The 21,617-nt window shown below is 38.2% G+C and overlaps 1 protein-coding gene and 1 non-coding gene across 2 annotated transcripts; both read right to left on the reverse strand.

Moving 5' to 3' along the window:
- Positions 1 to 1,873: 1,873 nt before the first annotated feature.
- Positions 1,874 to 1,980, reverse strand: LOC135146828 (small nucleolar RNA R71). The gene has a single exon (XR_010283925.1). It is a non-coding gene; the product is annotated as a small nucleolar RNA R71 (small nucleolar RNA).
- A 15,763-nt stretch (positions 1,981 to 17,743) lies between these two features.
- On the reverse strand, positions 17,744 to 20,514 carry LOC135152774 (uncharacterized). Its single transcript, XM_064093869.1, has 5 exons — positions 19,972 to 20,514; positions 19,696 to 19,863; positions 19,261 to 19,564; positions 18,227 to 19,209; positions 17,744 to 17,806 (listed from the first exon to the last, which is right to left on the reverse strand). The coding sequence occupies exons 1-5, from the start codon at positions 20,512 to 20,514 to the stop codon at positions 17,744 to 17,746; spliced, it is 2,061 nt and encodes a 686-aa protein (XP_063949939.1).
- Positions 20,515 to 21,617: the final 1,103 nt, after the last annotated feature.

Genomic DNA, 21,617 nt, shown 5'->3' on the forward strand with positions numbered 1-21,617 from the left:
TGTTTTTGATATGTTTTAGTGTGATGTTGTGTAGGTTTCTTTGGAGGAGAACGAAGAGGAGATTCATAGCTTTCATTGAAAAAAAACAGCGAAGCAATCGGATGCGCGAGTCAAAAGTTATGGACAAAGAAGTGGGCTGCTGAATTGGGGCACCCGCCCCAAATCTGGCGCACCTGCCCCGTTGGCGCACCCGCCCCAAATCTGGCGCACCCGCACCAAACTGGCAGCGAATTTAAGCCCGTTTGTCCGTTTTCTGATCCGTTTCGAGGCCCGATCGCTGGGGAAGTTTAAGAAAGGCTTGGGGGACTAAAGCAATAACCTAGAAACATTCTAAGGAGCACGTGACGGCTACGGAGAAGATCAAGATCGAATTTCATAGCTTTTACTTTTGTAATTCTTCGAAGTAGGCGTAACTTTGGATGCTCGTTCCGGATTTGTTTCTTAACTCTTATTCTCGTACTTTGACTTTGTTTTTCATATTCAGTACCATGTTTACATTCGAACCCATGATGATGAGAAGTTCGATTATGAACTAATCATTGTCATGGGATTTTAGCGGATTTATCGATGAATTTCAGTAGTTAATTTGCCTTGTTCATATGTGATGGTTTGATTTCCTCGTATTGGTTGTGCTTATTCGTCTTGGATGAGTAGCTAACATCTAAGATTGCTTGTTAATCTTTATTGAAGCGACAGTGAATATATTGATTTAGAACTTGCCATGCGAGCATAGGTTTCGTGTTCGATAACATGACTTGTGATGTGATTTTACCCATCTTGCATCGCCCTATGTAATCTTGATAGATAACTTGCTCTTCAACCGTTATGTTTTCAAATTCTATAGACATATAGGGTCTAAGCATAATTGGTGTCTGTTTACCTTCTATCTTAATTGTGGATGTGTAGCAGTATGGTGCACGTATAACGACAGTTAGCGTGTATCAGTCTCGTGTTATCTGATTAGTTATCAACCATTACAATCGAATAAGGTAGAACTCAGAATGAAGTTGTTAATGAAGCTAGAATCCCATGTTTATTCTCATTAGTAAATCGTTATTCTCTTAGTTGATAATTCTTAGTTTCATAATTCAAATAGGATTAGTAAATAGAAAACCAAACCCAATTTGATATTTGTCTAAGCATTGAATAATAATCATACATTGGTGCATAAATGCATATTTCTGAATACACCAGTCTCTGTGGGTACGAACTTGAATTATATTCTATATTACTTGTGACCACGTATACTTGCGTGATTTTGTGCGAACAAGTTTTTGGCGCCGCTGCCGGGGACTCGGTGTTTACTTTAGTTTATGTGCTTGTCATTAGTGGTCGTTAAAGTTCAGTGACTTGGATTCTTTTCTCACTTTAGTTCGTTGTGTGTGTTTCAGGTACTTGAGGGACGTGTATGCGAACACGTTCTCAGGCTCGTAAGGAAGCATTAATTAAGGAAGAAACGATAGAGATTGATACGATGGTTGATCAACCACCAGCTGTGAATATTCCTAAGGCTCTGAAGGCTTTCTCTGAGCCTAAAATCGATGACATTCAATCGAGCATTGTCAGGCCAGCAATTCAGGCCAACACTTTCGAGATCAAACCGAGCACTATTCAGATGGTACAGAACTCAGTGCAGTTTGGGGGTTCTCCGACTGAGGATCCTAATACTCATATTCGGGACTTCATTGAGATCTGCGACACTTTCAAGTTCAATGGTGTTACGGACGATGCCATCAGATTGAGGTTGTTCCCATTTTCTCTAAGGGATAAAGCTAAAGGATGGTTGCATTCTCTTCCTGCAGGATCTATTACGACATGGGAGGATCTGGCTCAGAAATTTCTTACTAAGTTCTTCCCTATGGCTAAAACCGCTGCAATCAGGAATGCTATCACTTAATTCTCTCAGTTGTCTGGTGAAACTTTATGTGAAGCTTGGGAACGCTACAAGGAGATGCTTCGGAAGTGCCCACACCATGGGATGCCTGATTGGATGGTTATTAATTGCTTTTATAATGGGTTGGGTCCTCAATCGAGGCCAATGCTCGATGCTGCATCAGGCGGAGCTTTATGGGCTAAGAGCTATGATGAGGCTTATGAGTTGATCGAGATGATGGCTGCGAATGAATATCAGAATCCTACTCAGCGTCTTCATCAGGGCAAAGCAGCAGGAATTCTAGATGTTGATGCTACTACAGCCATAGCTGCTCAGCTTAAGGCTCTTACTATGAAGGTGGATTCTTTGGCAAATCTAGGAAATCAGCAGCCACCTTTAGTCTGCGAGCTCTGTGCTGGAGCACATTCTTCTGATCAGTGTGCTATATCTAGTGAATCTGCTCAGTTTGTGAGCACCTTCCAGAGGTCTCAGCAGCCAGCACCAGCCACTTATCATCCCAATAACCGGAATCATCCGAATTTCAGCTGGAGCAACAATCAAATTTTCATGCAACAACCGCAGCAACAGTTTCAGCAGCAAGAAGCTGGACCTTTCAACCCTTCTGGTTTTCAACAACAATTTGCACCGAGGCAGCAATTCCAACACCCTGGATTCCAGCAACAAAATCATGGGGTGGCTGGACAGTCTTCCAACGAAAGATCAGAATTGGAAGAATTAAGACTTATGGTTAAAAGCCAATCGGTGTCAATCAAGACTTTGGAGAATCAGATCGGGCAGATTGCTATCGCGTTGATAAACAGACCACAAGGAACTCTTCCTAGTGATACCGAGGCCAATCCGGGTAAGAAAGAGATGAAGGAATAGGTACAGGCTGTCACCTTGAGATCCGGAAAGGTTATAGAGGAAAAAGAATCAACAACAGAGCAAAATAAGGAAGAGAGTGATCAACAGGTCGAAACACCCGTGCTCTCATCTAAGTCTGATAGTGGAAAAACTGTTGTTGAATCTGACAAGAATAAAATCAACGAGGAAGCAAGCAAGGAATCAGCCAAGAAGTCTAGTCCGAAAGCTGATATTGGGGTCAAACAAGTATATCCACCTCCCCCTTTTCCGAAGAGACTTCAGAAGCATAACCTCGACAAACAATTTGCTAAATTTCTAGAGGTTTTCAAGAAATTACAAATCAACATACCTTTTGCGGAAGCTCTAGAACAAATGCCGAGTTATGCTAAATTCATGAAAGGTATTCTTTCTCGGAAACTCAAACTTGAGGAATTGGAGACTGTAGCTTTGACCGAGGAGTGCAGTGCGGTGCTGCAGCAGAAATTGCCTCCGAAACTGAAAGATCCGGGAAGTTTCACGATACCTTGTACTATTGGAAAGATATCTTTCGACAAGTGCTTGTGTGACTTGGGAGCTAGCATCAATCTGATGCCGTTATCTGTCTTCAAGAAACTTGGTCTGCCGGAGCCGAAACCTACAAACATGTACTTACAACTGGCTGATCGGTCCATCACATACCCGCGAGGTATAGTGGAAGATGTCTTGGTTAAGGTGGATAAGCTCATCTTCCCTACTGATTTTGTCATTCTAGACTTTGAGGAGGATGAGAGGATTCCCATTATCTTGGGAAGGCCTTTCTTAGCTACAGGCCAAACTTTGATCGATGTGCAAAAAGGAGAGCTTACAATGAGAGTTCAAGATCAGAGTGTCACTTTTAAGGTGTTCAACGCAATGAAATTTCCAGCCGACGAAGAAGAATGCTTTAAGGTGGAGCCACTAGAAGCTGTTGAAAATTCTGAGATGGAGCAAAAGCTAAGGCCAGGTACCTTAGAGAGAGTCTTATCACAGGATTCTGATTTCGAAGATGAAGGAGGAGCAGAGCTTAAAAATTTTAAGGAGCATCTTAAACCATCTATTGAAGAAGCTCCCATACTCGAACTCAAACTACCATCGGATCTCTTAAGTGATGTGCAGTTTAGGAGGTTGACTCGGAGTATAGATGACGTGCATGACATTCACCGCCGTTTTGCAAAGGATTTGACTCAGGCTCTTGGGAGTGCTTTTCGAGCTATTGGTGTGGAGGTTGATTGGCCAGTGTTTGGAGATGGCATGGTATATTCACCACCTGATCCTCCACCCGAGGAGGGTGATCCTCCCGACTTCTAGGTACATTCGATCCTTTTTATCACCTTCAATGAGGACATTGAAGATTTTAAGTTTGGGGGTGGTAATCTAAGGACTAGTATATAGTATATAGTGTGTGCATATAGGTTGCATGATGCATATAGTTTAGCATATTATCTCATATATTTTGCATATTAGTACGTGTTTTTTTTTTATTTAGATGCTATTGTTTAGTATGTGTTAGTAGTGCATATAGTTGCATTTGCATGAATCTTGAAGTTGTTTTCCAAGTTGATTTCCTATGATGATGATTTTATGTGCATAATTTCTTGGCTAGTAGTCTTGATTACATGTGATGCCTTGTTACTTGGAAACTACTTGTGTGGAAATTGTAATTACACTTATGCTCTAGAGATAAGACTTAGACTAACTTATTTCTTGAGTCCTTGCGTTGAGTCGGGCGTAGAGTTTGGAGTATTCCCTTTTTGAACTTAGAGTTGTAAATCTTAAGTTTGGGGGAGTTAAGGGATGAATATGCCTTTCTAAAAAAAAAGGAAAAAAAAAAGAGAAAAATATATCAAGTACTCCTTTGAGATCAATGGGTAGAATGCAATGTCATGTGAAAGGGACGATCCATGTACTTGTGCTGGTATTAAGTGCAAATGTATTAGAATAAGCAAATTCTTGGTGACCTTTCACAACCTTTGATTACTGGAGAATTACTTGATTAAAAAAAAAAAGAAGAGAAAAAAAAAAAGAAAAAGCAAGTCGAATGGCGGTCGTAACTCACTTACACTGAGAAGCGTCCCAACCTTAGACTTAGCAAGAAAAAAATAGAAGAAAAAAAATAGAAGAAAAAAAATGAGAGGCATAGGAATTCTTTGGTGACCCTAAATTGTAGTTGACTCTGTAGTAAAGAAGTGTTTAAACCGGATTCTTATTAACGGCTCATAGTGAGGACTTTGTTGAAGTTTGATAGTCTTTGTTTTGTTTCACTAGAGAGCATGCTAGCACACACGATGCACTTCACACTAGTATTGGAAGAGAACATGGCTAATATGTGAACGAGATGAATGCCGAGAATGTGCATATTTTGAGGATGCTATGTTAACAAGGATTATACTTCATGAGTCGTTTAGATGTAGGCATTTAGTTGCATTCATGCATTGCATTATTAGTATTTGTGTGTGTGTCTATGCTTGAGGACAAGCATCGGTTTAAGTTTGGGGGTGTGATAAGTGGATTTTATATCCACTTGGAAGCCTTCGTTTTGACTTAAATGGATGATCTGGCCTCAAGCTTTTGATGTTTTTGATATGTTTTAGTGTGATGTTGTGTAGGTTTCTTTGGAGGAGAACGAAGAGGAGATTCATAGCTTTCATTGAAAAAAAACAGCGAAGCAATCGGATGCGCAAGTCAAAAGTTATGGACAAAGAAGTGGGCTGCTGAATTGGGGCACCCGCCCCAAATCTGGCGCACCTGCCCCGTTGGCGCACCCGCCCCAAATCTGGCGCACCCGCACCAAACTGGCAGCGAATTTAAGCCCGTTTGTCCGTTTTCTGATCCGTTTCGAGGCCCGATCGCTGGGGAAGTTTAAGAAAGGCTTGGGGGACTAAAGCAATAACCTAGAAACATTCTAAGGAGCACGTGACGGCTACGGAGAAGATCAAGATCGAATTTCATAGCTTTTACTTTTGTAATTCTTCGAAGTAGGCGTAACTTTGGATGCTCGTTCCGGATTTGTTTCTTAACTCTTATTCTCGTACTTTGACTTTGTTTTTCATATTCAGTACCATGTTTACATTCGAACCCATGATGATGAGAAGTTCGATTATGAACTAATCATTGTCATGGGATTTTAGCGGATTTATCGATGAATTTCAGTAGTTAATTTGCCTTGTTCATATGTGATGGTTTGATTTCCTCGTATTGGTTGTGCTTATTCGTCTTGGATGAGTAGCTAACATCTAAGATTGCTTGTTAATCTTTATTGAAGCGACAGTGAATATATTGATTTAGAACTTGCCATGCGAGCATAGGTTTCGTGTTCGATAACATGACTTGTGATGTGATTTTACCCATCTTGCATCGCCCTATGTAATCTTGATAGATAACTTGCTCTTCAACCGTTATGTTTTCAAATTCTATAGACATATAGGGTCTAAGCATAATTGGTGTCTGTTTACCTTCTATCTTAATTGTGGATGTGTAGCAGTATGGTGCACGTATAACGACAGTTAGCGTGTATCAGTCTCGTGTTATCTGATTAGTTATCAACCATTACAATCGAATAAGGTAGAACTCTGAATGAAGTTGTTAATGAAACTAGAATCCCATGTTTATTCTCATTAGTAAATCGTTATTCTCTTAGTTGATAATTCTTAGTTTCATAATTCAAATAGGATTAGTAAATAGAAAACCAAACCCAATTTGATATTTGTCTAAGCATTGAATAATAATCATACATTGGTGCATAAGTGCATATTTCTGAATACACCAGTCTCTGTGGGTACGAACTTGAATTATATTCTATATTACTTGTGACCACGTATACTTGCGTGATTTTGTGCGAACACGTGCGAAATAAACTGGTAAAGGATATTTATAGAAGAAGATAAGAGAATATTCCTTGAATATGCTTTGGAATATTCCTGGAATATGCTTCACGCATTACGAGACAACCAGATAATTATTAACTTTAAAAATATTAATAAAACCGTACCGGATCATTTACGGGGCAAACCGTACTCCGGATTGAGAAAGTTAAAACACGAATAATGCTCAGAATGTCCCAAATAGCCTAATGGCGAAATTTCCCCGAACGCCCACGGGGTTCAAAATGTTAAATAACTATTTAAATATAATTAATAATCAAACGAGATTAAATCCGTAAATCGATTATAAAATCACATAGCAATCCAATAATCGATATGAACATATCCAATTAAACTATATTTTATCCTGATCATATAGAAATTGAAATATCTCAAATTTGAACACATATGAGCAGTCAATTCAATACACCAGATAACACAAGTCTCACAAATATTCATATAAATATCACATATTATTCATAAATTATCTAGACAATACCCAAATGTTCCATATTTTATTCTGAGAATATGAAAATTGAAAACTCGTGATTGCAACATATATAAGCAATCAAAATAGAAAACTAGTTATCAAATAATTTACCAAATATTCAAATAATATTCGTAAATAACCATAACTGGTTACACGACCATTACACACGTAACACTTAATCATGTAATACATATATTCACATATCAACCATCTAACTTTTACATAACAAACCTCTGTATTTTCAGAAATAATATTTGAAATAAGTTTTGAAAGGATATTCATATATCCATATATAAATCATTTGAAAATATCTAAATAACACATGACTCATTCTGATAATATCAATAATTAAACCCACAGTTCTAGCACGTATAAATACCAATTACAGAAAATCAATTTACACCAAAATTCATACAATATTCACATTAAATTATCATAACTAACTAAACTCACAATTCCACATACAACACTTAGCCATGTAACAATAGCAATCTTTTAAATCTTTAAAATCAATTATATAAAATATAATTTTGAAAAGACAACCCTCTATTGATAAAACAATAACCCGGAATTTAAATATGCAATTTTGAAAACACATTAAACTTTATTCCTCTCTTTCTAAGAAAATTACTTTTATAAAGATAAACAATTTTTTTGAAAAATCCGGGTCGCTAAAATAAACGAAATCACAACAGAAGAATGCATCTTCCGTCTTTAACCTTATAATTCACATCACAATTATACTCATATTACACAGACCGTTCATCTTATCAGAAGAAATCAATTAAAGCCAATAGTAATATTCAAAAATTTATTTCTATATTAATAAACTAATTCTGAAAATCTGGGATGTTACAATATACTTGATCTTTCTTTCAACTTCAAGCCATTCTTCAAACATATTGTGATGATACTTGAACCTAATTCTGAATTATTTTTTAATCTTGATAAGTATTGCAACCCTCGTTATAATGATTCTGATTTGACGATTATGATTCTGTTTTGGTAATATTGCTTCTGTTCAAACGGTATTGATTCTGAATTATTGAGATGTTGTTGATTTTATTATGTTGTTAAAGAATTGGATAGTTTTATAAATGTGGACTAGATTCGTGGTCAGACCAGATTCGTGGTCAGACCAGATTCGTGGTCATTAGGCCAATGTGTGCCTTGGATCCGTAATAGAGCTTGGTATAGACCTAGCTCGGGGTTAGTGCGTGACTGATAAACAGCCTAACCTTGGTTTTCAAATAAAAATATGGATATCCAATTCTATTCACTGCTTTAAAAAGGGATTTGATATCCTGATTCATTCTTATTGATAAATGTTGAACTTCAGTTTATTGTTTATATTACTTGCTGAGCTTGTAAGCTCACTCTTGCGATTTCTTTTGTTCTTTTCCAGTGAAGAAAGAGACTACTGTTAGCGAGGACCCACAGGCTAGTCATCAAGCTAAGGTATCAGGATAAGGGTTGGGAAGCCTTGCTAGGATTTGCTGATATTATGAACTTTTGAATATCTTTTGTGTGTAAGCACTGCGTTGAGGTTTGTAAGTTGTAAGATATTGATCGGGATTCGACGTATTGTAATATAAGTTAAGTTGTGGATTGTTTCATACTATAACCTGGAGCGATCCGTGGATGTTTAGGGTCAATGCATATTTTATTATTGTTTATAGGTTTATATTGTGGTGTGACCCCCAAGTCTATGACCTGGATTTGAAGGGCGTCACAGGTTGGTATCAGAGCTACAGGTTATGAGTCAATGAAACAAGCCTAGATTGTCGGGTTTGGGTAGAGGGATTAAGATTAGAAGTGAGTGTTAGGTAGATAGAACGTTGAGAGGTGTGTAACAGCGACTAACGGGTATTCTTATTATCATGGATTCTTATATATGTTTTATCACATGACTTTCAGGTATTCACGATGTCAGACCCTATCATTCCCCCATATCCCCAGCATTCAGACACCACTGTTAACAGACCCTCACCCCCTCAGATACCAGAGCCTCGCCCTCTTGTTTCACCCACTTTAGAGGAGGTGTTGGCTGCAGCAGCAGTAGTTCCTCCTAGGGACATAGCCTCGACCTCTCGTGCTAGGCCTCTCATACGTGGACCTAATATAAACCTATGATTTTATTGAACCCTGTTACTTTCACTATTGCTCTGTTCTGTAAGCATGCGATTTATTTAATTCAATGATCAAAAATGTTTTCGAAAAGAAATATCATGTTTGCTATAAACAATTGTTAAAAGTTTTGGAGGTTAAATAAACTGCTTGTTTCTTTATAGAGCTATGCCTCCCAGAAGACAAAACCGTGCAACCAACCCTGATGACAACAACAATAACAATAATCCGGAACCTACAATGGCCTAGATTCTTCAGATCTTGGCCCAACAGACTGCTAACCTGACTCAGTAGCAGGAAAGGCATGCTAATCCCCAGGTTACTTTCAAAAACTTTTAGTCTGTTAATCCCCCAGAGTTTAAGGGTTCAGCGGACCCTATTGAAGCTAGGGTATGGTTGAAGGAAATTGAAAAGGCATTTGTATTAGTCAAAGTGAGAGATGAGCAGAAGACTGAATTTGCTAGTTACTATTTGAAGGAAGAAGCCACCTATTGGTGGGAGTCAGTAAAGGCGATAGAAGAGACAGAGAATGTTACATGGGATAGGTTTAAGGAGTTGTTTTTGGAAAAGTACTTTCCTCAATTTCTCCAGGATCGAATGGAGTTACAGTTTTTAGAATTGAAGCAGGGAGACATGTCTGTAGCTGAGTATGAGAGGAAGTTTGTTGAGTTGGCCAGGTTTGTTCCAACCTATATAGATACTGATAGAAAAAGGGCTAAGAGATTCCAACAGGGATTGAAAGCATGGATCAGAGGGTAGCTAGCTATATTGGAATTAGATACCTACGCGGCTGTAGTTCAGAAAGCAATGATAGCGGAAACGGAAAGTGAAATGTCTCAGAAGGAGAAAGAGGGAAAGAAGCGTAAGCCAGAGCATCATGAGAGACAGTTTCAGCCGGGGAAGTTCCAGAATTTTAACAACCCAAAGAAAGGGAAATTCCAGCAGGGGAGAAATCCCACTTTTAAGAAGCCAGATGTAGGTGGTAGTGGACAAGGTAACCGTCCAGCTATTGGAAATCAACCAAGGCCTCTACTGCCGGAGTGCCAGATATGTGGAAAGAGACACGGAGGAATCTGTAATAGATTGAATGTGGTGTGTTATAAGTGTAATCAGAAGGGACACTATTCTAGGGAATGTTAGAACCCGTCAGCAAAGAACCCAATGATTCGAGACCAACCAGCAAGGAACCAACCCAATAGGACTCCAGCGGCTGGAATAACATGCTTTAGCTGTGGAAAACCAGGACACATGGTGAAAGATTGCAAGGTACTAGCTCCAGGTAACCATACACTTAGAGTTATGGGATCCACTCCAGTAGTCCCAGAAGTTCCCAAGGCCAGAACCTATAACATGACCATGAGGGATGCAGTCCAGGATGCAGATGTGGTGGCAGGTACGCTTACTGTGAATTCTTTATGTGCCAAGGTTTTGATTGATTCTGGAGCTACCAAATCGTTTATTTCTGAGGATTTTGTGCCTAAAATGAATTGTCCTATAGAGTTGCTTAATGAAGTTATGAATATAGAGTTGGCTAATCAGGAACGTGTCCCTGTTAGTCAAGTTTATAGGAATTGTGAAGTTGAGATCTTAGGAAATAAGTTCTGCGCCGACTTGATACCTTTCAAGTTGGGAGAGTTTGATATTATTCTAGGAATGGATTGGTTATCGAAGCATAACGCTCAGATAGATTGTCGTAATAAGAAGGTGATATTAAAAGCACCGAATGAGAAGATGATAGTATTTCGAGGGCAGAAACAGGTAAAGAAGTTTTTGACAATGATTCAGACGAAGAGATTATTTCGTCAAGGTTGTGAAGCTTATATAGCATATGTAAATGATCAGAGTCAAGAACTTATAAAGCTTGAAGATATTCCTGTAGTAAATGAGTTTCCAGATGTATTCCCAGATGAGTTACCCGGATTACCTCCTGACAGGGAGATTGAATTTGCAATAGATTTAGCACCCGGAACTGAACCAGTGTCTAAAGCCCCGTATAGGATGGCACCAGTGGAAATGAAAGAATTAGCAACCCAGTTACAAGAATTGTTAGAGAAAGGGGTGATTAGGCCCAGTGTGTCCCCGTGGGGAGCACCAGTGTTGTTTGTGAAAAAGAAGGATGGTAGTATGCGGTTATGTATTGATTATCGGGAACTTAATAAGTTAACTATCAAGAATAGATACCCATTACCCCGTATAGATGATTTATTTGATCAATTGAAGGGAGCGAGATGTTTTTCGAAGATTGATTTAAGATCGGGATACCATCAGCTAAAGATTAAACAAGAAGACATACCTAAAACAGCTTTTAGAACCCGATATGGCCATTATGAGTTCTTAGTGATGGCCTTTGGATTAACCAATGCCCCCGCAGCTTTTATGGATTTAATGAACAGAGTCTTTAAACCATATTTGGACAAATTTGTGATTGTATTCATAGATGATATTTTAATTTATTCCAAAACCACTGAGGATCATGCAACCCACTTAAGGATGGCTTTAGAGATATTGAGAAGAGAGAAGCTGTATGCTAAATTTTCAAAGTGTGAATTCTGGTTACAAGAAGTTCAGTTTCTAGGTCACATCGTCAGTAAAGAAGGAATCAAAGTAGACCCTTCCAAGATCGAAGCAATTATGAATTGGGAAAGGCCAAGAACACCAACAGAAGTCAGAAGTTTCTTGGGTTTGGTAGGTTATTATAGGAGATTTGTTCAAGATTTCTCAAGGATCGCGGTACCAATGACAAGGCTTACCCGAAAAGAAGAAAAGTTCATGTGGACTGAAAAGTGTGAAGAAAGTATCCAAGAATTGAAGAAAAGGTTAGTATCAGCCCCAGTGTTATCACTTCCAAATGAGCAAGGGAATTTTGTAATCTATAGTGATGCTTCTCATAAGGGATTGGGTTGTGTGTTGATGCAACATGACAAGGTCATTGCATATGCATCCAGACAACTCAAACCCCATGAGCAGAAGTATCCTACACATGACTTAGAGCTAGCAGCCATAGTGTTTGCATTGAAGATATGGAGACATTATTTATATGGAGAAAAATGTGAAATCTACACGGATCATAAGAGTTTAAAGTATATCTTTGCGCAGAAGGAGCGTAATATGAGGCAGAGGAGATGGTTAGAATTGATAAAAGATTATGATTGCACTATCAATTATCACCCCGGAAAGGCAAATGTAGTGGCAGATGCTTTGAGCAGGAAGGAAAGGTTAAATGTGTTGACGGTACCTAAGGAACTGTATAGAGAGTTTGAAAGGTTGGAAATAGAAGTTAGAGTGAGCGAACCCTCAAAAGCTGGATTATATACGATGAATTTTCAACCAGAGTTATTAGAGAAGATAAGGAAATGTCAAGAGGAGGTAATGGATCAAGAAGTTAATAATTTGGTTGGGGAAGAGCTTTGCACCCAGAAAGACGATCAGGGTATTCTAAGATTTTCTTCTAGGATATGGATTCCACCAGTACAGGAGCTGAAGGATGAAGTTTTAAATGAAGCACATAGTTCCGCTTATTCAATTCACCCCGGAAGCACTAAGATGTATAGAGATTTGAAAGAGAATTATTGGTGGCCAAATATGAAGAGAGAGATTGCAGAGTGGGTAAATAAATGTTATACGTGTCAAAGAGTGAAGGCAGAACACCAACGACCGAGTGGATTATTACAACCCCTAGAAATACTAGAATGGAAATGGGAACATATTGCGATGGATTTTATAGTTGAACAACCTAGAACAAAAGCAAATCATGATGCTATATGGGTTATCGTAGATAGACTAACTAAGTCAGCTCATTTTCTTCCCATTAACGAAAGATTCTCATTGGACAAGTTGGTCCATATGTATTTGAAGGAGATCGTCGTTCGTCACGGAGTTCCAGTGTCAATTGTATCCGATCGAGATCCACGATTTAATTCGAGATTCTGGAAGAGCTTTCAGGAATGCTTGGGCACCAGATTGAATATGAGCACTGCTTATCATCCACAAACTGATGGTCAAACTGAAAGGACTATTCAAACGATTGAGGATATGTTACGTATTTGTGCTATCGATTTCAAAGGCAACTGGGACGAACATCTACCGTTAGTGGAATTCTCATACAACAACAGTTATCATGCAAGCATCGGGATGCCTCCTTATGAAGCTCTTTATGGACGTAAATGTCGTTCACCCGTATGTTGGGATGAAGTAGGAGAACACAAAATACTTGGGCCAGAGCTAGTTCAACAGACGAAAGAAGTTATTGAAACCATTCAAGGAAGATTGATTGCAGCGCAGAACCGTCAGAGAAAGTACGCGGATCAAACCAGAAAGGATGTGGAATTTGAAGAAGGAGAATCAGTACTGCTAAAGATCTCGCCATGGAAAGGACTATCCCGATTTGGCAAGAAAGGAAAGTTAAGTCCCAGATACGTCGGACCATTCGAAATCCTAAGGCGTGTTGGTAAAGTGGCATACGAGTTAGCATTACCCCCACATATGGAGCATATTCACAATGTTTTTCATGTGTCGATGCTTAAGAACTATCATCCAGATTCTAGGCATGTGATAGAATATGAGCCAGTAGGACTCCAGGCAGATTTGTCTTATGTTGAGAATCCTATATAGATTCTAGATAGAAAGGAGAAAGTATTAAGGAACAAAGTGGTGAAGATAGTGAGAGTATTGTGGAAAAACCCAAAAGTTGAAGAATCAACTTGGGAGTTAGAAAGTGATATGCGTGAGAAATACCCTCACTTGTTTTCTTAGCAGATTCTAAGGACAAAATCCTTTTAAGGGGGGAAGGATGTAATATCCAGGATTTCGACATGTATTTATTTATGTCAGTATGTAAATATTTTGTGAATGTTGTGTGAATTATTTGTAAATTATATGCTAACTGACTTGTTAAATGACTGTCTTTGCATGCTATGATTTGTGAGATTATAATTTTTATATGATCAGATCAAAATATGGAGAATTTAGGCACTTACCTGATAAATTATGAATTATTATATGATTTGATATTTGATTTAAGGATTAATTAAGTATATTATAAATCTTATAATTAATTAATTTAAAAACCGTTTACTCGATAAATAACCCCGGGGGGCTCCCGGGAAAATTTCGCTGGTTTGTTATTTGAGACATTTTGAACCACTTTCGTGTTTTAACTTTTCTCATCTGGTGTACGGATTTACGTGAAAGAATTTCGGAACGATTTTACGAATATTTTATTATTATTTTACCGTATCGATAAACGTGTACACCGGATAAGTTTAACACCCCCAAATTATTTTGACTTAAGTATTATATTTTCGTACTTCGTGCCAGACAAAGCTCGGAGCCCCATAAGTTTCTCGAAATGTGTGTATTTGATATTTATCTTTAAAGTCGGTCCCGAATGGATCAGTTTTATTAATACTTAATGATTAAGAAGTGTATTTTTATATCCGATATGTTCCAAATGGGGGCCAGTTATTCGTAATTATAAATAGACTAATTAGTATTTTAATTTTCATAATTATCATTTCAATACACGAGAATCGAGAGAAACTAGTTATTCGTTCTTCGCATTCTTGGAGTTCAATCGAAGTTTTGAAGGCGTTATCGGACTCAGAATCAAGCATACAAGTAGTCCAATTGAAGATATCGACGCGTAGAATCCATATCAAGTCTCAAAAACAGGTATAGATTCACCGTTAGGGAGTAATTTGAGTTTGAAAATTCGTATTAATTAGGGTTAAATTAGGGCTTTTTGATTTTGATATGATTTATGTGATTTTATGCTTCCATGTTGTAGATAATCTTCTCCTGATCATTTTGGTATATCATATGCATGATTTGGAGCTCAATAACATGTTCAAAATTGGGTTTAATTGTTCGAATTAAGAAACTAGGGTTTATAACCCGTATGAATGTTTGCAATTGAATTTGGGCGTTTCTTTGTTATTGATTCTGGGCAAAAACCAAGCACACCAATAAGTAGAACGTGTGATTTGGAGTCGATTGATGCATAGCAATTGAGTGTTGGAGCTCTAGAACGCGGTCGTCGGAGCCGAAAACGTAAGTCGCCGGCGGTGACTGTTCTTCGACCTATTTCGGTCGATTCAGGGCTTACACGGGCGTTTTGATGCTTGGAAGAGACTCAGGGTTGCCATGGGAGGTGATCTGCACCTCCTGGGCACCTCTGGCTGCCGGAAACGCCACCTCCGGCGAAGCCAGGGGTGGCGGCTGCAAAATTGCAGTTTGCGCCCTGGACTTTTGGAGGTGGTGAAATTGTAGTACTGAACTTTCTGATTTTTCAATTTAGTCCCTCAAATTTCGAAAGTTGCGTTTCAAACCCTGAAGTTTCGAAAACTTGCAGTTTAAACCTTGAAGTTTCAAAACTTTCAAATCTGATTTATTTTAATTTCTTTTATTCCGAAAATCATTTAATTATTTTTAAAAATAGTTTTTAATTATTTCTTTATTCAAAAATAAATCTAATTTAATTTGTTAATTAATTTTAATTAGTAATTAATTATTATAATTAGTCAATTAATTCAAATATTAATTGATTAATTGTTTTAATTATTTATTAATTGATTTTAATTGATTTATTAATTAGATTTAATTGTTTTAATTGTTTTAAAAATCCAGAAAAATAGTTTCAAGCTTTGGAAAATTATTCAAAAATATGTTGAAGGTGCGTTAATTAATTTCAAGTGATTTCCAACCTTGTTTCGAGTATTCGAACTTGTTTATTCAGTTATAAATTCACAATAAATACCCAAAAAATTAATTTTAACCCCAAACCTTTTCTGAAAAGCTATTTCATTGATTCTCTTATGTGTTATGTGCTATGTGTTACTTGAATGATATGTGAAATGCTTATGTGAACATTGTATGACTGTTTTATTCGTATCTTTTGAACCGTAAATCGGATTTAAGTGAAACGAAGGGTAGATAGAAACTTGTTTCGATTATGAAACAAATAGGATGATATGAGAATGAATATTGACAGATGAATATTATGATTATCAGAGAAGGACAGGCTTAGAAAAGGGAAGCAAGTAGTGTTGGAGTGATTCTGTTTAGTGAAAGCTATAGAGAGAAGTAAAGCTTCAGAATAAGGCAAGTGTTCTATTCTCAACTTATACTTCTGTATACTCCTTGAGTTACTCTTCTGCATTGATATTGTTGTTCTAGATAAGTTGGAAGTACACCTGTTGATATATTGTGCTATTGATCCTGATTATTGATAAACCTTATTCAATCCTTTCAACACCTGAATTACAAGCTGAACCTTGATTTTGATTTCAATTGAACTTGTACCCATTTCTTTGAGACTTGGAAACACAAATCATTTACCTTGATATTCTCTCATCCTTGAATAACCAAACAGTACCCGCCTATATGCTACAACACTTCACCAAGTTATACAATGTGATACCAAAACACCTAAATTGAATCTTTAAAGAATGTTCACACATATACACCCTAACACTTGAAATTCCTATAAGGTAAACATACTTGAAATCCCAAGCCACTCTCACTTGCATTGCTTCTTCTACAAACACCAGATTATTTTCAACATATACTTGATCTTTCTTACAACTTCAAGCCATTCTTCAAACATATTGTGATGATACTTGAACCTAATTCTGAATTGTCTTTTAATCTTGATAAGTATTGCAACCCTCGTTATAATGATTCTGAATTGACGATTATGATTCTGTTTTGGTAATATTGCTTCTGTTCAAACGGTATTGATTCTGAATTATTGAGATGTTGTTGATTTTATTATGTTGTTAAAGAATTGGATAGTTTTATAAATGTGGACCAGATTCATGGTCAGACCAGATTCGTGGTCATTAGGCCAATGTGTGCCTTGGATCCAGTAATAGAGCTTTGTATAGACCTAGCTCGGGGTTAGTGCGTGACTTATCAGCAGCTTAACCTTGGTTTTCAAATAAAAATATGGATATCCAATTCTAATCAATGCTTTAAAAAGGGATGTGATATCCTGATTCATTCTTATTGATAAATGTTGAACTTCAGTTTATTGTTTATATTACTTGCTGAGCTTGTAAGCTCACTCTTGCAATTTCTTATGTTCTTTTCTAGTGAAGAAAGAGACTACTGTTAGCGAGGACCCACAGGCTAGTCATCAAGCTAAGGTATCAGGATAAGGGTTGGGAAGCCTTGCTAGGAGTTGCTGATATTATGAACTCTTGAGTATCTTTTGTGTGTAAGCACTGCGTTGAGGTTTGTAAGTTGTAAGATATTGATCGGGATTCAACGTATTGTAATATAAGTTAAGTTTTGGCTTGTTTCATATTATAACCTGGAGCGATCCGTGGATGTTTAGGGTCAATGCGTATTTTATTATTGTTTACAGGTTTATATTGTGGTGTGACGCCCAAGTCTATGACCCGGATTTGGAGGGCGTCACAATTGCTACCAATTCCAAGTCATGAGTCGGATATCTTTGTTCGTGCGGCTTGAGTTGTCTTGACGCGTAGGCTATCACTTTCCCGTGTTGCATTAAAACACATCCAAGTCCTTTATGTGACGCATCACTGTAGATAACAAAATCTCCTTGATCATCTGGCAAAGTTAAAACTGGAGCGGTGACTAACTTCTGCTTCAACTCTTGAAAACTTTCCTCCATTTATCGGTCCATTCAAACTTTTCGTTCTTTCGAGTCAACTTTGTTAATGGTACAACAATCTTCGAGAAATCCTTCACAAACCTTCGATAATATCCGGCCAATCCCATCAAACTTCTAACTTCAGTTGGGGTCTTTGGCCTTTCCCAATTCATCACAGCTTCTATCTTCGCGGGATCCACTCGAATTCCTTCACTTCCAACAATATGCCCTAAAAACTGCACTTCTCGTAGCCAAAATTCACATTTAGAGAACTTTGCATACAGCTTCTCCTTCCTTAAAGTTTCCAAAGCTATCCTCAGGTATTCAGCATGTTCTTCTTCAGACTTCGAGTATATGAGAATATCGTCGATGAATACAATGACGAACTTGTCTAAATACTTCTTGAATACGCGGTTCATCAAGTTCATGAAAGCGGCTAGCGCGTTTGTCAATCCGAATGCCATAACTAGAAACTCGTAATGTCTGTACAGAGTCCTAAAAGCAGTCTTTGGGATGTCTTCCGGCTTAATCTTCAATTGATGATATCCCGAACGCAAGTCAATCTTCGAGAAGTAAGTTGCTCCTTTGAGTTGATCAAATAAGTCATCGATTTGAGGCAAAGGATATTTATTCTTGATTGTCAGCTTGTTCAATTCTCTATAGTCGATGCACAGTCTCATGCTTCCGTCTTTCTTCTTCACAAACAGTACTGGGGCTCCCCACGGAGATACACTCGGCCTTATAACTTCTTTATCTAACAATTCTTGCAATTGCTTGGCCAATTCCTTCATTTCTGCCGGTGCCATTCGATATGGTTGCTTCGAAACTGGTTCCGTGCCGGGTGCTAAGTCGATAGAAAACTCAATTTGACGGTCAGGCGGCAATCCGGGATGATCGTCAGGAAAAACATCAAGAAACTCATTAACTATAGGAATACTTTCTATATTCGGCGTCTCTTTAGATCTATCAACTACATGAGTCAAATAACCTTCACAGCCTTGTCTTAACAACTTCTTAGCTTCAATTATCGTCAAAAAAGTCTTAACTTGTTTCTGCCCTTTAAACTCTACTTTCTTTCCTTGCGGAGACTTAAGTATTATCTTCTTCTTTTTACAATATATTTGCGCACCATTTTCTGCTAACCAATCCATACCTAATATAACATCAAATTCTCCTAGGCGAAAAGGTATAAGGGAAGCAGGAAAACTAAAGCCAGTAATCTCTATCGTACACCGGGGGCATATACTCCTAACAGATTCTTGTTCTTGATTAGCAACAATGATGGATAAGGGTTCAATTAACGGTTCAATTTCACAATTCAACTTGTCAACGAAATATTCAGATATGAAAGATCTAGTAGCTCCAAAATCAAATAGCACTTTAGCATGGATGTTGTTGACAGAAAGTGTACCTGCCACAACCTCAGAACTTTGAACGGCATCCTTGATATTCATGTTGAATGTCCTTGCTTGAGCCGGATAAGAAGGGTGGAAAACAGGGGTTGCAGACTCAAAAATTTGAGTAGAAGGTAGTTGTAGAGTCGGAACAGAAGATGACATTCCTTGATTGTAAGGGGTAGCTGCCAATTGCATCAACTTGTTGGTTCCAGTAGCTTTACAATCCCTTGACATGTGACCGGTCTTTCCACACTTGAAACATGTAACAGAAGGTTTCGGTCTTTGGCACTCGTTCGCATAATGACCCTTCGAGTTGCACTTGAAACAGACAATATCAGCCTTATTACAATTACCCGTGTGTCTCTTGTTGTAGAACTTACATTCTGAAGTAGCTTGTTGACTCCTTTGACCACTTGGTCCTTGAATTATCTTCGGGTTCCTATTATCACCTTTCTTAAAGCCTCGGGACCTCCTTGATTCTGAAATCCAAACTTCTTGAAATTCTTCCCACTTTGGCTTCCTTGAGCCGAACCTTCACTTCTATTCCCAAACTTTCTTTTCTTGCTTTCCTTCTCCTTCTGATTCTGGTCACTTTCTCCTTCAATTACCATCGCCTTCTGGACCACTTCAGCATATGTGGCCAATTCAAAAGCGGTCACTCTGCTTCGTAGCCAAGGCTTCGATCCTTGTTGAAATCTTTTCGCTCTTTTCTCGTCCGTGTCAACATAATCTCCCACGAACCTTGCTAATTCTGTAAACTTCTTCTCATATTCTCCAACAGTCATTCCCTCTTGCTTCAATTGAAAGAACTTCAACTCTATTTGAGTTTGCATATGCCTCGGAAAATACTTGTCTAAGAAGACCTTCTTGAATCTATCCCAAGCAATAACCTCACCTTCTTCCAAAGCACGGGCTGACTCCCACCAGTAGTTCGCTTCTCCTTTCAGAAAATAGGACGCATACTCAACTTTCTTCTCATCGGTTACAACAGCTAAGGTGAAAGCCTTTTCCATCTCCTTCAACCAAGATTGAGCTTCAACAGGATCTTGAGTTCCTCGGAACTCAGGTGGTTTCACAGCTTGAAAAGTTTTGAAAGTAGTAGGTGTTGGTGTAGGTGCTTGTTGTTGTTGCTGGATTTGTTGTTGAAGGAGTTGTTGTTGTTGAGCAAGGGTGACAGATTCTTGGTGAAGAAGTTGCATAAGTTGAGCCAAGGTTGGTGGCTCTTCAAGATTCTCATTGTTGGTGTTGCGGGCTCTTCGAGGAGGCATGATTCTGAATTTAGACAAGAAAAGCTTATTCACAGTTCAATATATGCATACAGGTTATGACAAGGGTAAATATTAGGTACAAAGGTATTATTCAAGGGCCATTCACAATGTAAAGGTCTCTTGTTATTATTATGGCCTGATGGTATGTGTGTGTATTATTAGAGTCTAAAGTATTATATCACAAAGGTATAATTATTCGATCAATGTCATATTCATGGTATATTAGAAGAGTTTAAACATGATCACGTTCTAAAGGTTTAACATGGCAAAATCTATCTAAGCATGGCATATAAAATGGTAATATGATAACAAAATGAGATAATGATCAAAGTGCGAGATTAAACATTAGTTCAACTGATAAGTACGGGACAATACGAACAGAAAATAAAGTGCGAATAAAGTTTTCCCGAAACAATTTGGGGTACAAAGCACGAATGGAAAGTCAAAGTACGGAATCGTAACAAGGATAATAAATAGACTATGCAATAGTCTAGGGAGATGGAGCAGGCGAAGAAGGCGGGGTGGTCACGGGCTCACGGAGACTGATGACCACACGGCGAAGCGCGTCAGTGATGGCGGGCAAAGTTATACGGCTCTCACGCTCGCGATAGGGTGGAATAGCTGCCAAACGTTCCTAAGCAATGCGAATGATCTCCTCGACCCTAGCAATCAAACGGGGATGGTTGCCCTCATCATTGATGTCCTCACGGTACAGCTGGTCAATCCGATGCTGGAGTATCATGTTCTCGCCCTCGAGTTGATCAGTAAGCCTCACAATCTGCGCGTAAACCGGAAATGGTACAGTAGTCGGGAATCCGGGACTAGAAGAAGACGATGCCTGCCAACAGTTATATATATATATAGATATAGATATAGATATATGCGGTTATAAGTAAAAAGGGTGAGAAAAACCTAAAAGATTCTAACGCCCCAAGTCCCACATGATCTAAGTTCATCTTAACCTCTAAATCCTATCTTATATTCATTATCCTACGTTGTTCAGTGACTCAAACCTGTCGCTCTGATACCAACTGTGACGGACCCACAATAATAACCGACTAAAGCATGCATAAGACGATAAATAATTAAACTACTGAATTATA

The sequence above is a fragment of the Daucus carota genome, chromosome 5 (assembly GCF_001625215.2).
Source record: "Daucus carota subsp. sativus chromosome 5, DH1 v3.0, whole genome shotgun sequence".
Taxonomy (NCBI): domain Eukaryota; kingdom Viridiplantae; phylum Streptophyta; class Magnoliopsida; order Apiales; family Apiaceae; genus Daucus; species Daucus carota.